Raw genomic sequence first — 23,966 nt, 5'->3', positions numbered from 1 at the left:
AAGAATCCCCCAGCTGATAAAAAAAACAGTCCAATGCCCTCTCCTATGGTACATATAGTGGCTGTATTTTAGCTTGTGTAAGATGATTTTGAGGCATGGATTGAGTGGATTGAATAAACTGTCTCTACTCAGTATTTTCTGCTGTGATTTTCCTGTTTCTTTTGTATTTTTGCCTATTGTCACTTCACAGTGTTTTGATTTCAGCAATACATTGCCAATCTATCTTGTTTTATTACATGTTGCTGCTTTTCACTTGTGAAATTAACATGTTAGAAGAATTTAACTTGCTCTGTGAGGATGTGAGCAAGCATTGCAAGAACAGACATAAGATGTCTCTCTTAATAGGTGATAGGTATCACATGAAGTGAACAGGCTAAAAACTGGAATAACTTAGTGTAGATGTCTGTCTTGATGATCTTTCATTGCCTGATAAAAGAATCCTGCATGGAGTTGTGATCCTGCTTGTGACTGAAGTGTGATCTGGTTGGGAGTAAGTGATAACTATTCCATTCTTACAAGATGTTCATTAGTTTGATTTAAATTGTAAGTCCTTTCAGACCGCAGACTCATACTTAAGCACAGTTAGGAGAGCTTCCCTATGTTCAACATGGACAATTCTAAAAACCTGTTTCTGATGAAAAAAAGTAGAAAATAAATATGGACGAAATAGTTTTTCTAGTCATAAGCAGTGCTGAGGTCCTCATATGCTGCTAAAAGACAAGAAAAAATATTGTGCTTGTGTCGGGCAATTGATAGTTCAGGCAGAGCTGCCCATGCCATTAGAGCAAGCAGACAGAAGTGCTCCATTGACCTGTACTGCCTGTGTTTTTTATACAAATGAACTTGGGTTGTCTTTGTGGAGGGCTAGGGGTTCACCAATTGTATTTCAGCAAGCAAATGTATTGTACCATATGAGAAGAAAATGAACGCTTGAAGAAAGCTGAGGCATAGGCACATGTTGAAAGGATGATTGCCCAGAGGGCTGGCAGCTGCGGCAGGCAGGCAGAGTTGTCCAGCCCCTGCACCACACATGGCTGACCTAGTTTTCTGATTGGGATGGAGCAAACCCGAGCCAAGAGAAGTTGCTTGTAGGAAGCAGACCCTGCAGCCTTCACGCTCAGCTACAGCTGCTGTGTGTGCCTGAAATGCTGAATTTCTTTTCTCAGCATCATATCTTTTATCCTGTTTTGCTGCCTTAGTATTGAAGGGTAGGGTTTTGGCATTCTGTCATCTTTGATATAGAAGGACATCTTCTGTCCTGGTTGTATTATAGATTTTATTCCTAAAGGATTTTACAGGGCAAAATGTGATTACTGTTCTCGGAACAAATTCTATAGATTTTGAAAGAGCCTTGCTTCTAAATGTTGTTTGTCAGAGCCAGAAGTGGCCTGCTCTTAGCCCAGCCTTCAGCAGGATTTGGCTGTTCCTCTTTATTGGTCTAATAGAGGCATCCCATTAAAAACTCATCCAGATGGTTTCACTATTGTCTTTTCTTTTGCTTCATTCTGAGTACAATTTTAAGGTTCCTGATGTTTCATGTCAGTAAAATTCTATGTTTAAATTTAGAAAGGTTGATATTTCATTTGAAGTAAGGAAACAAAAGAAATCTATGTCATTTAAAACTGAGATTTTCAAGGAATGTTAAGTAAATAACGTGCCCTCATCTTGCTGAGTCACAGTGGTACTTTAGCATTTTAGCTTAAAACCCCAGCCTAAAACTACATTCAAGTGATCTCTGGGAAACTGCCTTAAAGGCAATGGTAAGAATTTGTTTTGGCAGATAATTAACATCTTCCTATAGTTTGAAGGAGAGTGGAGTTATTTTGTTAGGTCACATTTCTCTTCTTTTTGATTCATGTGGCTGTTCTGAGACGTGTACTTCCTATTTTACTTTTTGGAAAAGGTGCCATACGTGAAAAGGGGCTATTTTAAAATACACAGTATTTTTCACAGGAGAGAAGTACTATTTTTTGATTAATAATGGTGATTAAAATATCTGTATAAAAGGTCTGTATACAGTTATAAAAATAACTGTATCTGTCACAGTTGATCTGTAGGAAACTTTTATCCAAAGGTGTTTATTATTTCAATACCCAATGTATGGTATTCTGTTTGCATGTAGGTATTTTACATAAGTTGTTCATGTACTCAATCAATTGTCACTACATGATAACATATTTTGTACTATTTTAGTGCGTGTTGTAGGATGGCCATTTAATATTCCGCTGTGAATTAAATTAAACATTTCATAATGCCGTTCAGACAAAAATCTCGAAAGATCATCTTTACTGTGGCTCTCTACAGAAGATTTCTTGTCATATCACAATATCAGTGTTTTCACTTTAATTCATACATTATATCAATATACATTGATATATTTGTTTTCTTCTCTCCTCAGAAATTTTTCCAAGAGATTCCAGTCTAAAAGACAAATTCATAAAACATTTTACAGGTAAGGAAAGTTGCTTGCTCTTAATTTACCCATATATGAATATTCTAAGTAGCCATAGGAAGAGTCACATATTAGATTTCTTGAGCTTAATGAACCAAGTTAAACATTTGTAAAATTACAGTTCCGTCATTTAGCACTAGAAAATTTAAAGAACTCTAATCACGTTTTAGTTTCAATCTCTCTTTGAATAATTGAGATTAAAATACCTTAAAAAGAAAGTAAACTAAAACATTAATGATTTAGAGCGTAGTGTTCATTTTTATGATCCTATTGCTACTTGCTGATTTGCATTTACTGAATGTATGTGTCTATATCCTATATATCCACATGCAAACATTTTGTGGTATGGAGTAAAAAATACATCATCACCTATCTACTGTCTCTGCGAAATATTTCAATGAGAGAACTCAGTAGTACATTATTAATTTTAAATATATGTTTTTCTCTAATATTTGTCAGTCCTAGCATATTAATTTTTAAGAGTGCTAATTTTAAAGCTTCTAGAGGGACTGCATATATCTTTCAGATCAAATCTATGTAGCTGTACAATTTTTTTACTATATTAGCAAAACACTTTTTGTCTTCTATATCATGACATGTATGTGTGGATGCTTGTTCTAATATAGCAAACAAATAGAGTACAGAAAGGTTATACCAGTGTAAATGAATCAGAAAAAACATTAGCTATGTTAGATACAGAAGCTTAATATCAATACAGTCAAATACTTGTACGTGAAATTTGAAATGTAGTTGTATAACTACACTTGTAACTCTTACCTTTTGTACTTTATTTTGTAACTACTGGAAAAAATATTGTATTCTTTGAATGTAAACAAAACAAACAAACAAAAAACCTGCCAACAGCAATGTGCTTGTGCTGATTCCTTACTCTCTAGTTCCAAATATTCTGAAATTCACTGCAAATCTGCTAGTGATTTTAAATGTTACTGGGATTAGTGAAACTAAAACCTGGAGAAAGAGATGGCAGTAGGTGCATGAAAAAGAGAATTGGAAATTTTGGACAGTCCATGGCAAGAAAGAGAAGAATTTGTTTTTTTCTTTGCATGGAAGAAGGGCCTCAGACCTTCAGGATAAGCACAACAGAAAGAATCTTTCTGCCAGCTGCTCCCTGCAGACTAATAACATCCACAGGAATGGTGCTACACCCAGCTGCCTCTTCACTCGTACAGCAAAAAAGAATAATTATGAACCTTGTCATTTTCAATTCATATGAAAAAGAAATGAACATACATACTTGAACTTTGCTATTCCTTGTAGCACAGGAATACTGGAAGATTCTATTCTGAGGAGTGCAGACAAGAAAGTTTTGTTTGAATTAATAATTAATGTTTCCTCTTCATTTTTAACTTTGGAAACTTTTCAGCTACCATAACAATCTCAACATAAGTATCTGAGTAGGCTGCAGAACAAGTTCCTTTGCTCAAAAACAACAGCAAAAACAAAACAGCCATGAGTTTTACAGAAGGTATTTTGAGAATACTAAATCACAGAAGTGAAAAAGAGCAAAAAGCACTTAGAGGACTGTTTCTGGAACAATTTATTAAATTAATGGTCTTTTTCTGCATGGGTAGTTGTCATTTCATCAATTTCAAATTGCTGAAATTATTTGACTAAGAATAGCTGGAGTGAATAAGGAAAGCAGGTTCATTCCAAAATTCTTGGAAATTTATTTCTTTGTTGGCTTAGGATTGCTGCCTACATATTTTTTTTTATTATTATTTTTATTATACTCTTAGGATCTACAGTGATGGGGTATTCTGCCTGATTTTTCTTTTCCACAGCTTTATTAGATCCTCTAATCCTTTGTCTTTTTTCTTATATAGTCTACGTTTATTTTTCTTGATTCTGTTCAAATCATAATTCTTTTCCTATCTACCTTAGTTAAGTAAACTATTTCAAGGTAGTCATTAAAAATGCAAGACTTAGGACATTCTGAACTAATGAAGTTATGAAAAAGAAGAGAGGAAATCAACATTAACTTTACAGTCCATTGTCTTTACAGTTTCAAGGTTAAGAGAATTACTCTACACTTTTAGTTTGCTGAGAATAGTAGACATTTTGAAGCCAAAGAAGAACTGTATTTAACAATCCTTGACTGTAGGAAAAATCATAAATAATATTATGAGTCACAAAGCTATCTATCAATTTGGCCTGAAAAGCCTGTCGACGCAGATTGCTCTATAAGGAAAAAATAAAATTAACAGTCTGTATTTTGTGGTAAGGAAGAAAGCTGAAAAACCACTTATCACCTGAGAAGACATGAAATTTATCTAGTGACGAAAGCTGTTGTTATCTTCATATATCTTGGAAAATTTCAAATTTCATACTTTCTCTGCAGCCTAATTACTCACTCAGATAAAACATAGCAACAATCTTTCGGTTCAAAGTCGCAAAGACTACTTTGTCATTTTATTCAAAAGCTTACTTGTGACTGAAAAATCACAGAATATAGAATCACGGAATTACAGGGATTGGAAGGGGTGTCTAGAGATCATTAAGTCCAACTCTCCTGCTAAAGCAGGTTCCCTATAATAGGTCATGCAGGTAGGCATCCAGATAGGTCTTGAGTATCTCCAAAGAAGAAGACTTCACAACCTCTCTGAGCAGCCTATTGCAGTGCTCCATCACTCTGACTGTAAAGAAGTTGTTTTTCCTGGTTATGTGTGCACCTTATTTGTGTGCAACTTCCTATGTTCCAGCTTTTGGTCACTGCTCCTTGTTGTAATACTACACATCTCTGAAAAGAGTCTGGCCTCATCCAATTGCCTCCTGCACTTTATATATTTGTAAACATTGATCAGATCCTCACTCAGTCTTCTCTTCTCTAGGCTGAACAGATCCAGATCTCTCGGTCTTTCCTCATACGGAGAGGCACTTTATCACCTTTGTCACCTGCCACTGGACTCCTTCTAGGAGATCCCTGTATTTTGAACTGGGAAGCCCAGAACTGGACATAGCTCTCCAGGTGTGGCCTCATCAGGGCAGTGTGGAGAGGGGAAGGATCAGTTCCCTCGACCTGTTGGCCATGATCTTTTCAGTCCATCCCAGGATATCACTGGCCTTCTTGGTCATGATGGCATATTGTTGGCTCATGGCCAACCTGTTATCCACCAGGACCCCTAGGTCCTTCTCTGTAGAGATTTTCTCCTTCAGGTCATCCCCTAACCTGTACTTGTGTATGCGGTAATTTCTCCCTTGGTACAGGATTCTAAACTTGCTTCTGTCAAACCTTATCAGGTTTCTCTGTGCACAACTCTTCAGTCTGTCCAGGTCCCATTGAATGACTGCACAGCCTTCAGGTATGTCAGCCGCTCCTCCCAGCTTTGTATCATCAGCAAACGTGATGAGGGTAGACTCAATCCCTTCATTCAGGTCACTGATGAAGATGTTGAACAAGGTTGGACTCAGCCCCGACCCCTGGGGAACACTGATAGTTACAGGCCTTCAAGTAGACTCTATGCCACTAATCACTAGTTACTGAGTTCTGCCAGTGTGCAAGTTCTCAGCATACCTCACCATCCACTCATCTATCCCACCTTTCTAAGCTTCATTACGAGGATGCTGTGGGAGACAGTGTCAGAAACCTTGCTGAAGTCAAGATATACAACATCCACTGCTCTCCCCCTATCTGCCCAGCTAGTGATTACACTATAGAGGGCCATCTGGTTGATCAAGCATTATTTCTCCTTGGCAAATCTGTGTTAACTGCTCCTGCTAACCTTCTTTTCTTCCACTTGATTGGAGATACATCCAGAACAAGTTGTTCCATCACCTTTCCAGGGATGGAGGTGAGGCCTCTGGCCTGTAGTTTCCTGGATCATCTTTCTTGCCCTTTTTGAAGACTGGAATGACATTGGCTGTCCTCCAGTCTTCAGGCAGCTCTCCTGTTCTCCAAGATCTTTCAAAGACAATAGAAAGCAATCTGCCAAATCTCTGCCAGGTCCTTCAGCAAAAATGGGTGCATTGAATTAGGTTTCAATCTGGAAATCTTATGAATTCCATGTATTACTGTAAAATGTATCTAATGTTCAAATCAGTTCACTGTCATAAAGAGGAGCCTTCTGTAAAGCCTCCACTATCCACTAAGATTGGCTCTTTTACCAGGCTGCTAACCCACCGTTGAAATGGCAAAATAAATAATCTTTGCTCAGAAATGCTTAGTAGCTTCCTCTGACTAAAAGGTCAGTCAAAGCAGCTTTCTTCATATTGATCCTTTTATAGCACTGCTTGAATCAATCTATAAAGTCTTATTCAGGTTCCCTATGTGTGCTGAATTAAGAGAATGGAGGTCGATTTAGTCTTGTTCATCTAGTTTTGATTTATATCAGTGTTTTCTAATCAAATCTCAGAAACTGGTCCCTAACTGACAGTGGTAGTATTCTAAGCATGCGTATGGGAACAGTTAGGTCATGACCTGAACCAATGATTGAGCACCTGGTGAAAGGATGTAGCCAGTCCTGGGAGCACAGGTGGAAGAAATTTGCCTGGGTGACCGGAAAGGGTGGGCCCAGGATCTGCCTCTCCCTAACCTCATTTAATTGCTGGCAGCCTAATAGTACACATCTCTACTTGGAGGTTGCCTCCTTTGGAGTATTTTGTGAGCTCTAATCCTTGTAAAGGAGTAAGCAGTTCCTTCTTTATTTGCTGGATTGTGACCTCTACCTTTCTTCAGATATCCAAAACTGGTTTAAAGCAGCTACATGCTTAACATATTACATGATTTAAATGTTATATTTTTGCCCTCTTTTTCATCTTGGATACTATCACTATTACATTTCTGAGGTTATGAGTAGTTATGGAAGGCCTTTGGTGACTTATAACCTGTCTGCTATGGTTTGAAGACCAGTAGCTTTATGTTAATATCAAATATTAATATGAGTAGTTGACATGATATGTCCGAAGAAAAGAGCAGTGGCTGGAAGAATAGACAGCACAGTACACCCTGTGTGCACAGGGATTTGCCTCATCCATATGTTAAAACGTATGCTGCCCTCTGCAGGTCTGTACCCTTTTCTGCTAGTACTATTTCAACAACAAATGATGTTCCTAGGTAGCATTCAGCCAATTTTTTTCCTCAACACCCATGTTGTATTCATACAGAGCTTTATGAATGATTGATGTGCAAATTAGAAGCCTTAGTAGGTCAAGCTACTTAACTTTTGCAGGGCTTAGAATTTCATATATGGACTACTGAACTAACTAATTACTGCCGTAGTTGCACCATTCTATTTTTCACCACATAAAAAAATGTTACCATTAATTTGAAATTAATGGAATTTCAAGGCTAGTGTGGTCTATCACTATGAGGTTTTTCTCATATCTGGATCATGAGTATAGTATCATGAATCATAGGATAGCTTGGGTTAGAGTGGACCTCAAATATCATGTTTCTTACCCCCTACCATTGGCAGCATTGCCAGCCTCTATGTTAGGCACTACAAAAGGCTTCCAGCACTTCACCGTTTCCTTGATGAAAAATTTCCCTCTGGCATCTAATGTAAATCTGCCCTATTTTAATTTAAAACCCTTATTCCTCTCACCCCCTCACCCTATCACTCTGAGACCCTGTAAAAAGTCTGTTTCCCTCCTGTTTATAAAAACCACAAAGTTATAGAATTGTAGAGGTTGAAAGGGACTTCTGTTATGTCCAAGCCCCCTACTAAAGCAAGTTTCCTACAGCAGATCACACAGGTGGGAGTTCAGAGAGGTTTTGAATATATCCAGAAAAGGAGAACCCACGGCCTCTCTAAGCAGCTTGTTCCAGTGCTCTTTCATCCTGACAGTGAAGAAATTCTTTGCATTAGCATGGAACTTCCTGTGTTCCAGTTTCTGCTTATTGCCCTTGTTCTATTGCTATGCATGCCACCAGAAAGAGGTCTGCCCCCATCGACTTGACTCCTGCATTTTAGATATTTACAAACAGTTACAAGATCAACATTTATAAGCTTCTTTTAAGTATTGGATGGCTGTGGCATGGCTTCCTGGAGCCTTCTCCAAGCTGAAAAAGCCCAGCTCCTTCAACCATTCTTCACAGGAGAGACGGTTCATTCCTCTGATCATCTTCATGGTCTTCATTTGAAGATTTTGGAAAGGTTTCACATCTTTCTTGTGCTTGGGGACTTAGACCTGGGTGCAGTACACCAGATGGGGCCTTGCAAGGGCAGAGTAGAGGGGGACAATCACCTCCCTTGTGACCAAATTGCAAAACCTTGCTAAACCTCATTATGTTCACAGTGGCCTACTTTTTGAATTTGGATGGCATCCCTTCCTCCTGGTCAATCGAACTACTCCGCTTGTATAGTAGCATAGTAATAGTATCACTTTCTGTTGTTTCAGTAGCATATATTGTTATAGTTGTGTTTCATCATAATTGTTTAATGCATGGCAAAATTTTAAGAGTAATTTTATCAAAACACATTGAAATTAATTCTATGGCAATATTGTTTAAAATTCCAAAGTAGTACAATTGAAAGCTTGTAGTTAACTCCTGCTTACCCTCAAACAGGGCCAGTCACGTTTTCATCAGAGTGCAGCAAGCACTTTCATCGACTGTATCACAATACAAGGGACTGCTCAACACCAGCTTGTAAGTAGCAAGTAAAGTAATTTAGAATTCTAACTGTGATATTTGTTTTAAAGCAACCTGCTTTCTGCTTTTCCTGGTCAGTTTTTGATGTGCTGATCCTTCTAGAAGTTGTGTTTTGTTGGGTTTGTTTTTTTGTTTGTTTGTTTGTTTGTTTTCCGTAGAATATGCTGAAGTATTTACACAAGGTCTTCTAATGCACAAATATTTTTCTATGTTATCTATACATCTATCTATTCATATACAATGCATTTGCAGTTAGCTACATGTAACAGAGTTCCTTCTAAATCCTTCTAAATGAGACTAATGTAAACTAAATGAAAATTCTGGGGAAAAAAAGTCAAGCATGCCAATGAAGAGGTGGGTTACGAAGCCATGTTCTGCTTTTCAGTCCCATTAGCTCTACTTATTAACTTGTGCAATAAGATGAAATCTGAACAATTTCCTACCTTCTGTTTATCTTTAACAACATGGTTATATCTTATTTTTGCATACTGCTAGTTAGGGATGACAGTTTTCTAAGAAGTTATACAAATAGCTTTGTAAGTAGACATAATGATAAGCCAGACACATATCTGTCATATGTACATAATAAAAGTGTCATGTATTTTGCCTATCATCTATCTTGAGTATGCATATCCACTGTATATATATGGATATCGTTTGGACTGTTCTGTGAGTGCTGCATTTCTTTTCTATTAAGAAATACAGTCATGATATTTCTGTTCTTAATAAACATCTTTTCTCTAAAGTTAAAAATGAGTTTGCAGCTAGGGCTGTGTGAAGAACTAATTTTTAAACTTAATTATCAAAATAAAAATTGAATTGAAAAATGCAATTAAAACCAAATCAAATTTTATTTCTCCTTTTCTTCAACCAGATCTAAACCAGACAATGATTTCCATTCAACCTGAACTGTTCTGTTGATCTAGAAGGAGAGTTCAGTGCTCTCTCAGAACTGTCTCCACCTTATCTAAATCTTGGCACCAAGATTTAGAATAATTAACAAGGTTAATCATAGCCAGAATCTTTTTGAGTCTCTTTAGAGGGAGTTGATATTTTCTTTCTGGGAAACCTTACCTGCCACAGAATGTCTAAGGATGGCTTACTTCCTCTCCTGCTGATATGGTTTATCTTTTTTACACATATTCCTTGAAGCACTGATCCCAGGTTGACACTCAGTCTCTTGCTGTTTGGAACATTTTCTGTTAAGTTTTCTGTTAAGAAACTTATAAAGCAAGGGAAGAAAATTGCACTTCCTTGTTACCAAATAGTTAGATCTTTTCATCAGAAAAGATGGCAGTGGCTCGGGGGTCACTTGAAACAAGTGGTCCTTTGAACTAAGGAGACTAGAGTGGGAGAACAAGTCCCTCTAGTCTTATTATTAGAAGGTTTATTTAGACATGAAAAATATGGATTTCTGCCAAAGTCACTAGTAAGTGGAACAATAAAAAAGTTTGAGATTCTGGTGTCAGAATACCTCATAGTCTGCTTATTAGAATAGCCTCCCAAATAATGAATTAAGTTCCTTCAGGTAAAGCTGGGAATTCAGCTTTGTCTTATGCATCTTAAAAGTTGAAAATGAACTGCTGCCATCACTCGTATTTCCTCTAAAGCCCAAGATATAATAAAGTATAATTTTGCATCTTCCACTGTAATGGATTTCCATCAGAGAATGGTTTTATTGTGTTGAAAGCCTGAAAATCTAATACAAGTCCTACATTTAATTTTACAGTGTTTGAGAGTATGTGGCAGTTGAGATTCATTATTGCTGTTGGTATTTTTTGTTTTTTAGATTATAAAAGGTGTGCAAGGTTGCTAACAAGATTAGCAATGAGCCCTTTGTGTACACAGTCCTAGGATGTTTGCTATGTAAGTATCATTTTTTCCTCACAATTCTTTTAAAATTCTGTAATAGTCTAATGATTTATTTCACATTTGTACATTGTTATTGCATGTGCACACAGAAACATGATATAAATAGTGCATCAACGTGAAACTCTGGCATTGCTATTAAGACTGGCTAGATAGACATGAAAATATATGGAAGCACTGGTGTCTCTGATACAAACTCCATTGTAATGTCCAACCAATCCCTGGTGGCACTGTAGACTATAATTATGTTCTGGGTCACATCTTTCTGTCAAAACTTAAAGAAGACTAGTTAGTGAAGGTGAAAAATGTATGAAGACTTGATCAATGCATTTCAATCCTTTAAGTAAGAGGGCTCTGTTGTTAAAGCATGAAAAAAAGGTCTTGGTCTCATGTCTGCAATCTTAGTAAATGCTCTATCACTTCATTCATCATCAGGACCCCTTTTCATTCTCAGATTTTGTTCTAAGAACTTGTCTAACATTCTCTAGTTGGTTGAATATCAATGAGATGTTTGCACATTTCATACTAATTTGAAAAACAGCACTGATTATTATGGGCCAAGAACATATATACATAAAATCAGTGAAAATTGATGTATTTAAATTTCTTCAAAGGCTGTTTCCTCTCACAACTTCCTTCTGTCAAATACTGCCTGGAGTTTGGTGGAGCAGTGTGTGTCACTTCTTCCTGAATCAAGACTTCAATTCATACTAATCAAGAATAAGAAAGAAAGAGTAGGATATGAGTCAGTGTTAGTTAATTTGATTTCCAAGAGGAGGTGGGATTCATTTTGGTGTCTGTGCAAAAATGCTTAGAAGAATATGGCAATAATTTGGTGCTGAGAATTTATTTTATCATTTATTTTCTTAACTATTTTCATTCTGTTTTGTCTCTTGCCTTCTGGGTCTTGCACATGGTTTTGAATATATTAGGACACCAAACCTGAGGCTGGCTAACAGATGCTATTACTTTGTCAGGAAACCTTTCTGAATGTCCATTAGTTTGTTTTTTGTTTTTTGTTTTTACATCCCAGCAAAACTGTATGCTTCTTAGTTTTCTTATTCAAATCTCTGCATTCAGAAGCATCCTGGAAATCTCTCATTTTATGACCTTTCATTTATTTGATCTGTTTTCCATTCATCTGTACCTCTTTACTCCTCTGGGTTCATGGCTTGGGCCTTTCAGAAACATTTCTGAGTGTTCTAGTACTTTTTTTCCCTTTTCTTTCAATCTGGTGAGTCAAGTTTTCTTCCATATTCCAAGTATATAAGCCACTATCACATCCCATTTCCAGCTTTAAAATATGAAAGGATCATAAGTTGTTCCTGAGTTGCAAAACCAGTTGTTCTAATTTGCCTGTCAAAAATATACTCTGAATATGATGTGGGAAAGGGGGGTAAGCCATGTTAGCAGCTCATGTACACTGTCTTCACACAGTGTCTCTAGGTTGACTTTTTCTCCATTCTGTTGAAAATAGAGAGAACATTACAGAAAAAAAGCAGAGCTGTGATATGACTGTTTTCTAGCTTCCTCTGTGCTCCCTTGCACATCTGGGTAGATGGAGTGGCTAGTTTCTGTGAGAGCTATCCAGTGTCTGCTTGAAATTGATACATTTTTTTCTGAGAAAGATGAAGGGCAGCAGAAGCCCCTCTCTCTTCTCTCTGACTGAACAGGGCAATGCAGGAGTTGCATACATTATTCCCTTAATAACACTGGATTTGTAGCATGATTTGGTGACTGCATCTACTCCAGCTTTTGGCTGGAGGATCTGTTTTCCACTCCATCCTCATAGTAGCTTACAGTGGACTGGGTCCTAGCTGATATTTTACATAAGGGACTTTGCCTTTGCTTTAAAATCTTGAGAGAGTCCTGAGGTGCTCAGCTGAATGCAAGAAAGGAGGACAACTTTTCTGTCAGATGCCTTAAAGCATTTCATCTTAGTGTACTAAAATAGGCTACAATTTCCTCAGAACCAGAACTGCAGTGCTAGAACATGGATATTTTCTTCCTTCCCTTGCAAGTACGTGAGGGAAAAAAAAAGGAGATGTGGTCTTCTCGTGTTAGAAACAAAGCATTGTCTTGGAAAATTGTTTCTCACATCGAGGTGGTAGCATGCTGCAGCAGGAGCCAAGGGGCACAGCCTCGGACTGTGCTTCAGCACCATGGAGAAGGCCAGGGAGGGGGCTCTGCCCACCCCGCTGGGAGGGGTGTACTGCTCTTAGGGCTTGGAGAGTTTCTTTTTAATTCAGATGCTTGCAAATGGCACTGAAGCATTTGATAGAACTGAGTATCTACAAATGCATGTAACTATATTCATGGAAGGCTTTCTTGTGAGATGTGCAGCATGAAGCTCTCTGTGTTAAGCCTCTTTGCATCAACACTGAGGATTTACCATGGCCAAACTCATCAGTGTCTGTGGAAGGGCAGGACCCACTGGCAGCCTGGAGTGAAGACTTATGCAATCTGCAGAAAGCTGGTTTAGAATCAGAATTATACTAAGCAGTCTTCTGTGTTTTGGAAGTAGTTAAAAAATGGTATGTCCTTTTATCTTGCAGACTTTCTACTAAGGAGAGAATTCTGATTTGCCAAGAAAGTGCCTTGAAATCTTCCAGGACAGAGAAGACATCTTTTACCTTTTTGATTTACGACATTTTGTTACTAGATGCATTTTATTTTCATATATTTGTTGGACATTCCATATTTGTGTAAAACATTATTTTATTTTAATTTGTAAATTTGTTGCCTATAGTTCAGACAAGCCAATTATTTAAATACATTGTATATAAAGAATACTAATAATATACTGATTAAATGCTATAATCATATGCAGGGAGTTAGAAAAATTTTGCTGTTTCTCTTGTTCCATTGTATTTACATCATTTTGCTCAGGCTCTTACTTTCATTATTTGCACTAACTTGAAATGCAGAAGTCTATGTAACTGAAATCTGAATAAGCTGTGGGGAAGTTTTACTTGCCATGGAAGATATTTTATATTATGAAGCTTTGTTAATATATATATTATTGCGCATCAGAAAAAAAATGCTCAGAAATGCACCTTGCTTTCAGGAACAATTGTATGACTATTCTGGATTAACATCAGTTACATTTGTACTGGCACTTATGGAAAGAGTTGCAAATAATGTAAATATAAAGACTGGAAAACTGCAATGCAGTTTTGATGGAATAAAGAACATAAAAATAAACTATTTTCCTGGCGGTTTATTTACATTACTTATTTAACATGTAAATTTAACTAACCTTGCATAGTGAAAATAATTTTCCACTAAGAACCACAAAGTACTGTGTTGAATTTTTTTGCAGCATTTATTTTTAAGAGGTAAAATCTGTTCAATGGGGCACCAATAAAAATGCGTCATTCACCTACTGTGGACAACAGAAACCTGTTGTGTGAGTGAAGAGAGCATCATGAAAGAGCCCTTTAGGAGAAAAAAATGTCAAGTTGTCTGAAACTGAGGAATAGAATGAAAGCTGTTGAGCACTCAACTCCTACTTCTGGGAAGATTCACTGTATGGGAACTGCTGAATCAGGTCCTGAGCCTCTGATTAATCACCTGAGGTGAACAATGAGTCAGCCACGGGAGCACAGGTGAAGGCAATTCACTGTGCTGCCGGAAGTGGTGGAGCCTGGCTCCACCTCTCCTAGACCAATTTAAGAGCTGACTACCAGTGGGGAAGGATCTCTTCTGGAGATCTACTCTACTGGAGTTTTCCATGTGAGCCCAGGATACAAGTGAGTGTACCTATCATTTCCGTTTCCTGTTTTGATGTAACAAGATGTAGCCAATTTCTGTGCTATACCATAACATCTGTGTATTCATTAATTGTACAATTCACAAATATTATAAAGATACTAAGGATAGATTCGTGCACAGAATTAAAATTTTGTTAAAAGGGAAAAAAGTATATGAAAAGAATTACAGAAGGCAAAGCTTCCATTCTTCTACTTTTCTAGAAGTTTTGTAGATTATTGTTTGGTTTTGGGTGGTTTGGCTTGTTTGATTGTTTTGGGGATTCTATTTTTATTTTGTTCGAAAACAAGATAATCTGAGTCAGCTGTGATATGTATTCTTTTCTTTTTGTTCCTAGAGACTTTTTGTTCCTCAACATGCTTTGAATGGCTGGACTTTAAGCTAGGTATAATGTACTCTTCCTCTATTATTTCACTATTCTTCATGTAATGCTTAGATGTAAAATTACTAAAGTTAGTTGTACAAAAAAAATTACCAAGTTGAGTAACAGAGTAATTATACTAATTTAACTTCTTGTTTTAAAGTTTGTTAATGTTCCAGAAACTGTAGGGACCACTTTTGGAAGATGGTTATTTGAAAGCAAGATGAAGAACCATGTGCCTTAGAACATGAGAAGAGATGCTTTTAAGTAAGCTTTGCATTTTTCTAAATTAAGCAACCCATGTGTTTTCTCTTACAACATTCCTTCAGTTTTTTTCCATATCATTAAACTGAAGTAACAGTTTGGCTTTGAAAATAGGGTTTGCTGATGGTTTTCCTGTAAGCATGTTTTCCTTTCATGTTCAAGAGGTTCCGTCTAATTTCTGTCCTGATAGAGAATATTAAGTAGGGCAGCTCTAGCTGCTGAAGTAGTGTCTCAATCCAATCTTTCACTCTGTTTAACTGATTTTCTTTCTCAGACATTGCACTGAAGACTTCAGAATTAGTAACGAAAACAACTGTAGGTAGATATCTATCCTCTGGCATAATGCAGAGAAACTCAAAAGGCCATCAGTGATTTAACCTGAATGGAGACAATAAAACAAAGTTTGGTTTTCTCTTTTAATTGCCAAAACTTATTTTTCAATCACAACACTGTGGAAAGTGTCCTAGGCTGTGTTTTGGGTGTTACACAAATGTACAGCAAGGACCTCATTCTCATCTCAAAGCGGTTAAAAGCATAGAGTAAAATTAATTTAGGAAAGCATATATGGAAATAATGACCTTGTGGAGAATGGCCGTCTAAGGGCACCACTCAACATGATTATTGATAACAGTAATCAAGACAGCCAAGCGGAGTTCTCTAGTTCTCTATGGAGTCTTTCCCACAGTGAAGACTGATCTTCTGAACAAAGCAGGCAATAAGCGATGCTATAAGAGAACTTTGTAGGAATGAGAAATTGAATTTTCAATATGGAGTGAGACACTAGCTTTAAGAAGAAAATTGAAACCTTAAAAATGAAGACGAGGAAAAATAAAGCAAGCAAAAGCTTAGAAATTAACTTTGGACAAAAGTTTGGAAAAACTGGAATGTAAAATAACAGCATCAATATACACTCAGATCATGTCATAAAGGTTGTATAAATGGCTATAGACATATTTATTAGGAGACTAAAAAAAGGAAACTGAGTCTTAGAGAAAAGGTAGATGGATACAGTGGGCACTAGAAACCTCTAATTATTTCTTCCTGGCTAAAGAAGTCAGCCGCTCAATCCTGTTGATCTTACATGGGATTCCTAACCCATTCAGGTCTAGTAGCAAAAATAAAGGTAGTAAACAGAAACAAAGGCATTTCTCCCAGGCATCAGAACAACCAAGCATGGGGAGATTTAGTGGGAGACAGCTGGAACATTGGTGAAGAGGGCTAGGATGAGTGTCTGTTGTGCTGGGGAAGCAAGTATCTAGCCCAACCTTTCTCATTATTCCATAGCCAGCTGCTGTCTGCACTGGAGCTGGGCTGTGAAAGATGATTAACGTGAGAGGAAATAAAGGAGAGGTGAAAATAAAATGAATGATAGCACTTACTGCACTACAGTATGGGACTGAACTTCCTAAACTAATATTTGCTGCTGGCCAATGTTTCCAGTGGAGGGCCACGAAGATGATAAAGGGCCTGGAGCAGCTCTCTTATGAAGAAAGGCTGAGCAACTTGGGTCTGTTCAGCCTTGAGAAAAGAAGACTGAAAGGGGATCTTATTAATGTCTATAAATATCTAAGGTGCAGGAGGCAAAGGGATGAGGCCAGATTCTTTTCAGTGGTGTGTAGCAATAGGACAAGTGGAAATGGCCACAAACTGAAGCATACTGTTCCTACAGATATGCATAAGAACATCATGGTAAGGGGGACAGAGCTTGGAACAGGCTGCCCAGGGAGGTTGTGGAGTTTCCTTCTCTGGAGAAGACTTCTCTTCAAGACCTGCCTGATGCCTATCTGTGCCATCTGGTCTAGGGAGCCTGCTTTGCAGGGGGGTTGGACTTGGTGATCTCTAGAGGTCCCTTCCAGCCCCTACAGTTCTGTGATTCTGTAATTCTGTTTCATTTCTTCTCTTCATTAACCCTTTTAAACAATTGAGCTTACCACCTAGTCTTGGACACTTACTTCCTCTTTGTCCCTATGAATATGAAAGTCCTATCATCTGCTCATAGACAGTTCCAAAAATGGGATACGAGCTATTATTATTAAAAATCCACCAGGTCAAGGTTTATGAGGGCACAGAAGAGATGAATCCAGAAGCAAAAAAGTGTATAAAAATTTGCTAAGCTTTCATTGTAGCTTCACCGTAAGAAAATGATGCTCATGTTCTGACAAACTAGTTTATGCCTTTTGTTATAACAAAATTTCCCATCTGACTTAGGAATATCTATTATTTTCAACAGTTTATATCATACCAGCACCATTTTACCATCCGTGTGGATTGATTTTTGCCATGGGTGAGTGTGATTAATTTAGCTTTGATTTTGCTTGTCCATAATTCGAGCAATCTTTGCATTAGTATTTGATTCATTGGCCTACTTGCACTGTCAGAAAATTTTTGTGCAGTGCCCACCAAAGTTTTCAAAAACAGCAGTTACAGCACTCACTCTGCCACAGTTGACATTCACCTTTACTTCATGCACAAAAAAACACCAAGGCCTCAACATACGGAAGTTTACACACAGAATACTGTTATTGTTTTCTGTGCTATCTAGTGAGTGTGGAAAGCACAGGACTATAACAGTCTCTTAAAAATGGAATATGAAGATAAGCTGTGACAATTATACAAGTAGCTCAAGGATCTCAAGAGGTCATACACCAGCCGTATATACACTGCTGATGGTGCACCTTTGTGTCAGCTACTTCGGTGCTATGGCATTACATCTAATGTAGATATCTAGACCTCAATATTTCCAACTATATTTTTAATTTTTTAATTTCTAATTTCTTTGTTTCACTGCTTTTTTTTTTTTTTTTAATAATAATACTGATCTTTGGAATGAAACAATGCCAGATAAAAAGTAAAAATACACTGAAATGAAAGCTGTCTCCCTGATCTTCTAGAGCCTTTGAAGAACTGGCAGGATTTAATGTTGTAGCAAAAATACTAAGTCACAGTTTGAAGCAGTGATTGAGCACTCTCTGGAATGTTTTGGTCAGAAAACCGATTTATTTAGCAGCCTTGAAAATTTTGACTTATCGCGTTGAACTGTATCTTCTTAGAAAACTCTTGAATGGTAGCAAGTCGGTTCTACAAAAATGAGGGATCTCTATTTCCAAACCTCTTGTTCTTTTTTAGCTGTTGTTCTTTGTAGGAGTCTCTTATTCTACTGTACAGCTGTTCAGAGGATGAAGAACACTTTTTCTGTTGACACTAGAATTCCACTTTAGCATTTGTATTTTAAAACAATGACCAAATAATTCCATACACCTTAATTCTATGTTCATTCAGAGTTTTTTTTTTTAATTTGCAAACTTATTAACATGAGATAAAACAGTGTATCTTAGTCGTGGCATGTACTTCATTAAACTAGAACTGGGCTAGAATCTCCCTGGGTTCAGAACAGAAATAAATGCTGATGCTAACTGAAGAACTGCTTTTCTTCATGGAAGAAAAAGGAACTTATGTTCTTGACAGAACAAGTGATCATAGAAAAGGCAGAAGTTCCTAGAGATGTTTAAACCAGCATCAAAATGGAATCATGCTAAACTAAAAAAAAAAGAACAGGACAGTCTTAGATGGCATGACTGAATGCTGAAAATGTACCTATTAAGTGTGTGTACACAAGTTAGAGCAAACTTACCTCTTTCCTAATTTAAAAAAAAAAAAAAGGAATAATCAAGACTGTAAAAACATATTCAGATATTCAAGGTATGCCCATGCAGGAACTGTCAAACCTGCCATCTTAGCTGTAAGCCTTGTAACTGGTATCCCATTTCAGTGAATAAAAGTCGTGTTGGTTTGCTTCAGTTTTAATTTTTACAGCATAAAATAGTGAACTCTCTTATTTTTTTTTTTTATGTTAACAATACATGTGGTACAAGGACAAGGAGGAGAAGAAAAGGTATGTGATGTTTTCAGTAGAATATCTTGTGGACAAGGGAATGCATATTCCAAGGCATCTTTCCAACTGGTGCCGTGCCCGGAAAAGAAAACCCTGAACCTTCTCAATATGTGAAACTGCTTCAATAAATCTGGCTTACACAAGTGTTTAAGTTTATTAAGACTTCAGTGTCTGAAAGCTACTTGGAATTATTGCTACAGCTGGATTATAACATTCTTTCACTGGGCCAGTATTCTTTCCTCCATGGAAATCTCATAACTTATGTCTAATTCATCATGACGACTGCTAGCTTTGAGCCAGAGAAGGCACATGTACTATAATATTCTTGTCGTGTGGAATTGTTATTTTTAAAAGTAAAATAAGGGCTAATAATAGTTTGCAATATGATATTTGCAAAATATCTCAAGGAAGATAACTAGATAAAATTTCCAGTGGAAGAATCTGAATCTCTACATCTTTCATTTCTAAATTGAAATTCTCCAGCCTCTTAACTGGACAAAATGCAATGGTAACAAAGAATTCACATGTAATATTGAGACTTGACTCACTCTCTGTGATTTATCTCTCTCACTGATAAAGCAGATTAATTTCTTCTTTCCTGTGATTATATGCCAGACGGTAAAAAGGGAGCTGGAGAATGGGGAGAAGAGATGGGACTTGACAAGGCATAATCAAATCAATAACATCAGAGCTTTTATTCATTATGTCTTAAGTTATGCACATATTTTGGAAAATGTATTCTGGTATTGGCCTACGCTGTGTTTCTGTGGCTGTAGTCTTTATGAAAAAATACATATTCTTTACTTTCACCTTCTCCTTTACCTATCTCCTACTGCAAACTCAGTTTTGTGAACAAGGAGGGAAGTACTGTTTATTTTGTACCTGACAGAGCACTGGCACAGGCTGCCCAGAAGCTGTGTGTGGGGTCTGCTCCTCAGAGACCTTAAGCAGCTGCCTGGACGTGGCCTTGGGCACCTGCTCTGGAGTCCCTGCTGCAGCAGGTGTTGGGCCTGATGAACATAGAGGGCACTGTCAGCCTTGGATACCCTGAGATTTGGTGATTCTGTAATAGATTGCTAGTTTGAACAAAGGGAAGACTAGAAATTATGGGAGAACAGGCTTATTTACTTCATTGCCTCATAGTTCTTAACTGTCATGGACTGTATGGGGGTACAACATGAAGAATTCACACTGATTGGTTTTGTTATTTTTCCTCCATCAAATTCTAAGCCCATTTATACACATAGGCTGATTGAATTCACCTCTGTTACATGCAACCTTTCTTGAAGAAAGTAGTATGTGTTCTGATTTTAATAAACTGCTCTGATCTCATTTTTTTGTGTGTGTTCTTTATATTCTGGGTTTTTTTAATTTGTTTGGGTAGCATCCAAAGCCGCATTCAAACAAATTAGAAATAGCTAACAAGCTGATTTTGAATGAATTGTTAATGACAATCTGTTACTAATTGGGGATGTTGTTGAAAAGGGCCTGCAAAGAAATTAATGTTTTAAAGCCTATTAGATACTTTTGATTTATACTTGGAAATATGAAGTTATTGCTAGTAAAAATCATGTTAAATAATCACATAAATGTGGTGATCACACAGATTGTCAGATGACAAGAGTGATTTATAATGTATTGCTTTAATATTAAACAAAAGCAAGGCTACATGTCTAGGAATACCGAACAGAGGCTATATAAATAGAAGGATTATATCCCCAAAACTCTGAGAAGAGTCCAGGTTTCATATTAGATGTGTTAAAATGCTTTTATCTGAGAGGCAAAAGTGGTGCTGTGTTTGTAATATGTATCATCACTTTTTATCTTATCTGTGTGACCTTATATTGCACATTACCTACATCTTATCTATACTGCTAGAAGGTAAGTACATTTGTTGCATATACAGACAGAATACAGGGAAGGAATACAAATGTCTGAAAGTTGGATAGCGGATGTTAGAATGAGAGAATTAAAGGGCTCAGTCTGCCTAGTTGGTTTTTAAAGGCTACAGAGTATTGAATAGATTTCCATGTTTAATTACTTTCCCAAGGGAAAGCACAAAGGGACTTCATAAATTTTTACAGAGTTACAATACAGACCCAAAACTGGAAGCTGTTTTTATGCAGATTCAAATTTGTAATGGTCTTAAATCACTAATAATTTGTTCAAAAATTTAATCTATCAAGAGGTATGATAAAATCTCTGTAAATATCAAGAAAGAATTAAGGATGGATGCTTTTTTAAGAGATACACTAGTATAATAAATAATCAGGCTAAATAGGTAGCTAAACAAATTAAGATGTGTTAACCTGAAATGTATGAAAAGTTGGATCATCTAATGGTCCTTTTTGTCCTTAAACACTATGCTTTTTCTTCCTGTTTCTTTCTAAATAGGATTTCAGGAGGAGACTGGCAACAGCTATAGTCTATAAGTACAGTCTTAGAAAACATGATAGACTGATTTTTCTTTTCAGCAGGAAAATGCCATTTTATTGACGCTGTACCAGCACTACACAACCTTAATGACTCTAATTTCAGTTGCAAAAGCACTTTTGTCTGAAGCATCCTCATTATACCTGGTTAAAGAATAAAACTGTTTTGATTGACACTTCTCCTCCCTACTGAAATTTAAATTTCCTAAAAATTAGTGATCTTTCTTAACAACTTTGTTCTAGGTACAGAAAAAGCAAGAATGAGACAAAGATCTCTGTTTCTGATGTCTTGTACAAAAATATAGGAATAAGGATGTCCTAATGGAGCTATTTACTTTGGCTGCCATGGAAGATGTTATGCATCCTCTTCCATGCTGAACGTGAAGGTCTACTGCATAAAGGTCTGCTAATGTCTAGAACAGTTCCCACAGTCTTGGCTTGTGATGAAAGTGATTTCTCTCTATGGCCTGTTTCCCATCTGGCCAGATATAAGTCCCTGCATGCCAGATATCTGGTCCATATATCCTTTGTGTATTTGAGTCATGACAAGGATCAGCTGATATAAAACATGAAGAAAGACACGATGAAAGATCATGTTCACAAGAGCCTTGTGACTGCAGGGGGCAGTTTTGCACTAATTCACACCAGTGGTGTGCGTCTTCAAAGAATGTGAAGCTAGGGTTATGTGAACTTGTTCTTCATATTCACTGTGTCATACCTATTCTGCAACAATAAAGCATTTATCTTTACCATTTGTTCTTAAGGATAATTATATGAACCACCATTTACGGAAATGTTCTATTCTGTCACATGGATGTGCTTTTCAAATCAATTTCTCCACCTGTGTGAACAGCACTAGTGCTCTGGGTCATCATTGTAGACTGCTATGCGTTATGGAGGATACTCTGACTTCTTAGAATACTGGTGAGCATGGGTAAATAGTCCAAAAGCAATACTGTGGATTATAGCATTTCATGTAAATAGATTTGTGTTCGGTATATTAGTACTATGCCCTTTTAGTGATCTGCTCAGAACTTCTGTAATGTTTGTTTTGTGTTGTCAACCAGAAATACTGAACACACTATGCAGTAATAGCATTCATTCAAGGATCACTGCTATCTTGCTCACAATTCACATCAAGTAAATTGTTGTCTATTCCTCAGTATAGACAAATAGTTTCTTGTTGAATCTTAACAGAGATGGGAAGATGAGAATCTATTTCAAAAAAATGAAGAGGAAGTGTAGGAAATAAACTTGTACTACAGAGAAATCAACGCTTTGAGACTCTGTCACTAGATATCTTTATCTGATGTAGGACAACTGAGTTCTGTATCTGTGTAGAAGTGTTTCTGCTCTGTACTAAAAAGAGGCCATGACGAGGTCTGAAAATCTTTTTGATCTGTCAGCATGCCAAGAAATTATTATCAGTGTAATCTACTTAATCAGTGCTAAAAAGGAAAACAGTTCTTCAGTAACTTATTTTCTGAAAAATCTTCTATTTTTTTGTGCAAAAATAAGTGATTGAATTTATTTCTTAATTTTATGTTACTCTATATCTTTTTTTATTGTTGTTTGATGGTTCTCTATCTGTAAACCATCTTTGAACTCACAGCTTCAGTTACATATTACTTTTTCTACTTGGGGATACAAAAATACAAAGTTTATATAATTCCAGTACTTTTTCTTATTCCTGTGTTACTTTTTAAATAATTTATGATTACTTGTAAGACAGTAAAATTATTTTTTCTGAAGTCTAAATGGTTTAGACTTTCAGCTGGTTAAACTTTCAGTTGGTTCACCTAACTTGTCTATCTTGAGAAAGCTGCAAATTCTGACGTTGCTTGCTTACTTATGTTACCAGCTGCTTTGCCCAAAATCAGCTACCAAGCTGGAAAAATAATTTGGGCTCTGTCTCTTTTGCTTATACTTCTATCCCCAAAAGCAATGCTTCAAATTCTATACACCAAGACATTCACAAATATTCTCTAAGTAGAAGCATTGCTGGATAATACTGAGTTTACTCCTGAAATTTTTTCATATGTTCAGTGCAAAATGCATTCTGTCTAAATTAAGAATAAAGCTGTATGATTTCCCTACACAGTAAAAGGAGAAAGAGAGATGGAGGAATTCAGTAACTTTAGATAAATCCAAAATCTGCAATCTAACTGAAGAAACTTTTTTTTTTTTTTGCATTAATATGTCTATAATAAAGACATTATTTTCCCAATCTGATGGAGTTGGGCAGATAAATCATGGTGTTATATAGAAAACAAACAAAAAAAAACCAAAACAAACAAACAAACAAACAAACAAAA

The 23,966-nt window shown here is 36.7% G+C and overlaps 1 protein-coding gene across 1 annotated transcript in view; it reads left to right on the top strand.

The window, feature by feature from the left end:
* Nucleotides 1-14,115, top strand: part of ALKAL1 (ALK and LTK ligand 1) — a 35,454-nt gene extending 21,339 nt beyond the window's left edge. The window contains exons 3-6 of the mRNA XM_090138340.1: nt 2,399-2,452; nt 8,979-9,059; nt 10,852-10,928; nt 13,487-14,115. Of these exons, the coding sequence (XP_089994466.1) occupies nt 2,399-2,452; nt 8,979-9,059; nt 10,852-10,916 (200 nt within the window). The 3' untranslated portion in view covers nt 10,917-10,928; nt 13,487-14,115. The remainder of the gene's footprint in view (nt 1-2,398; nt 2,453-8,978; nt 9,060-10,851; nt 10,929-13,486) is intronic.
* Nucleotides 14,116-23,966: the final 9,851 nt, after the last annotated feature.

Source organism: Phasianus colchicus, chromosome 3 (genome assembly GCF_987193195.1).
Source record: "Phasianus colchicus chromosome 3, bPhaCol1.hap1.1, whole genome shotgun sequence".
NCBI classification, from domain to species: Eukaryota; Metazoa; Chordata; class Aves; order Galliformes; family Phasianidae; genus Phasianus; species Phasianus colchicus.
Note: the sequence above shows the minus strand (reverse complement) of the source record. Positions and strands in the feature narration are given on the sequence as shown.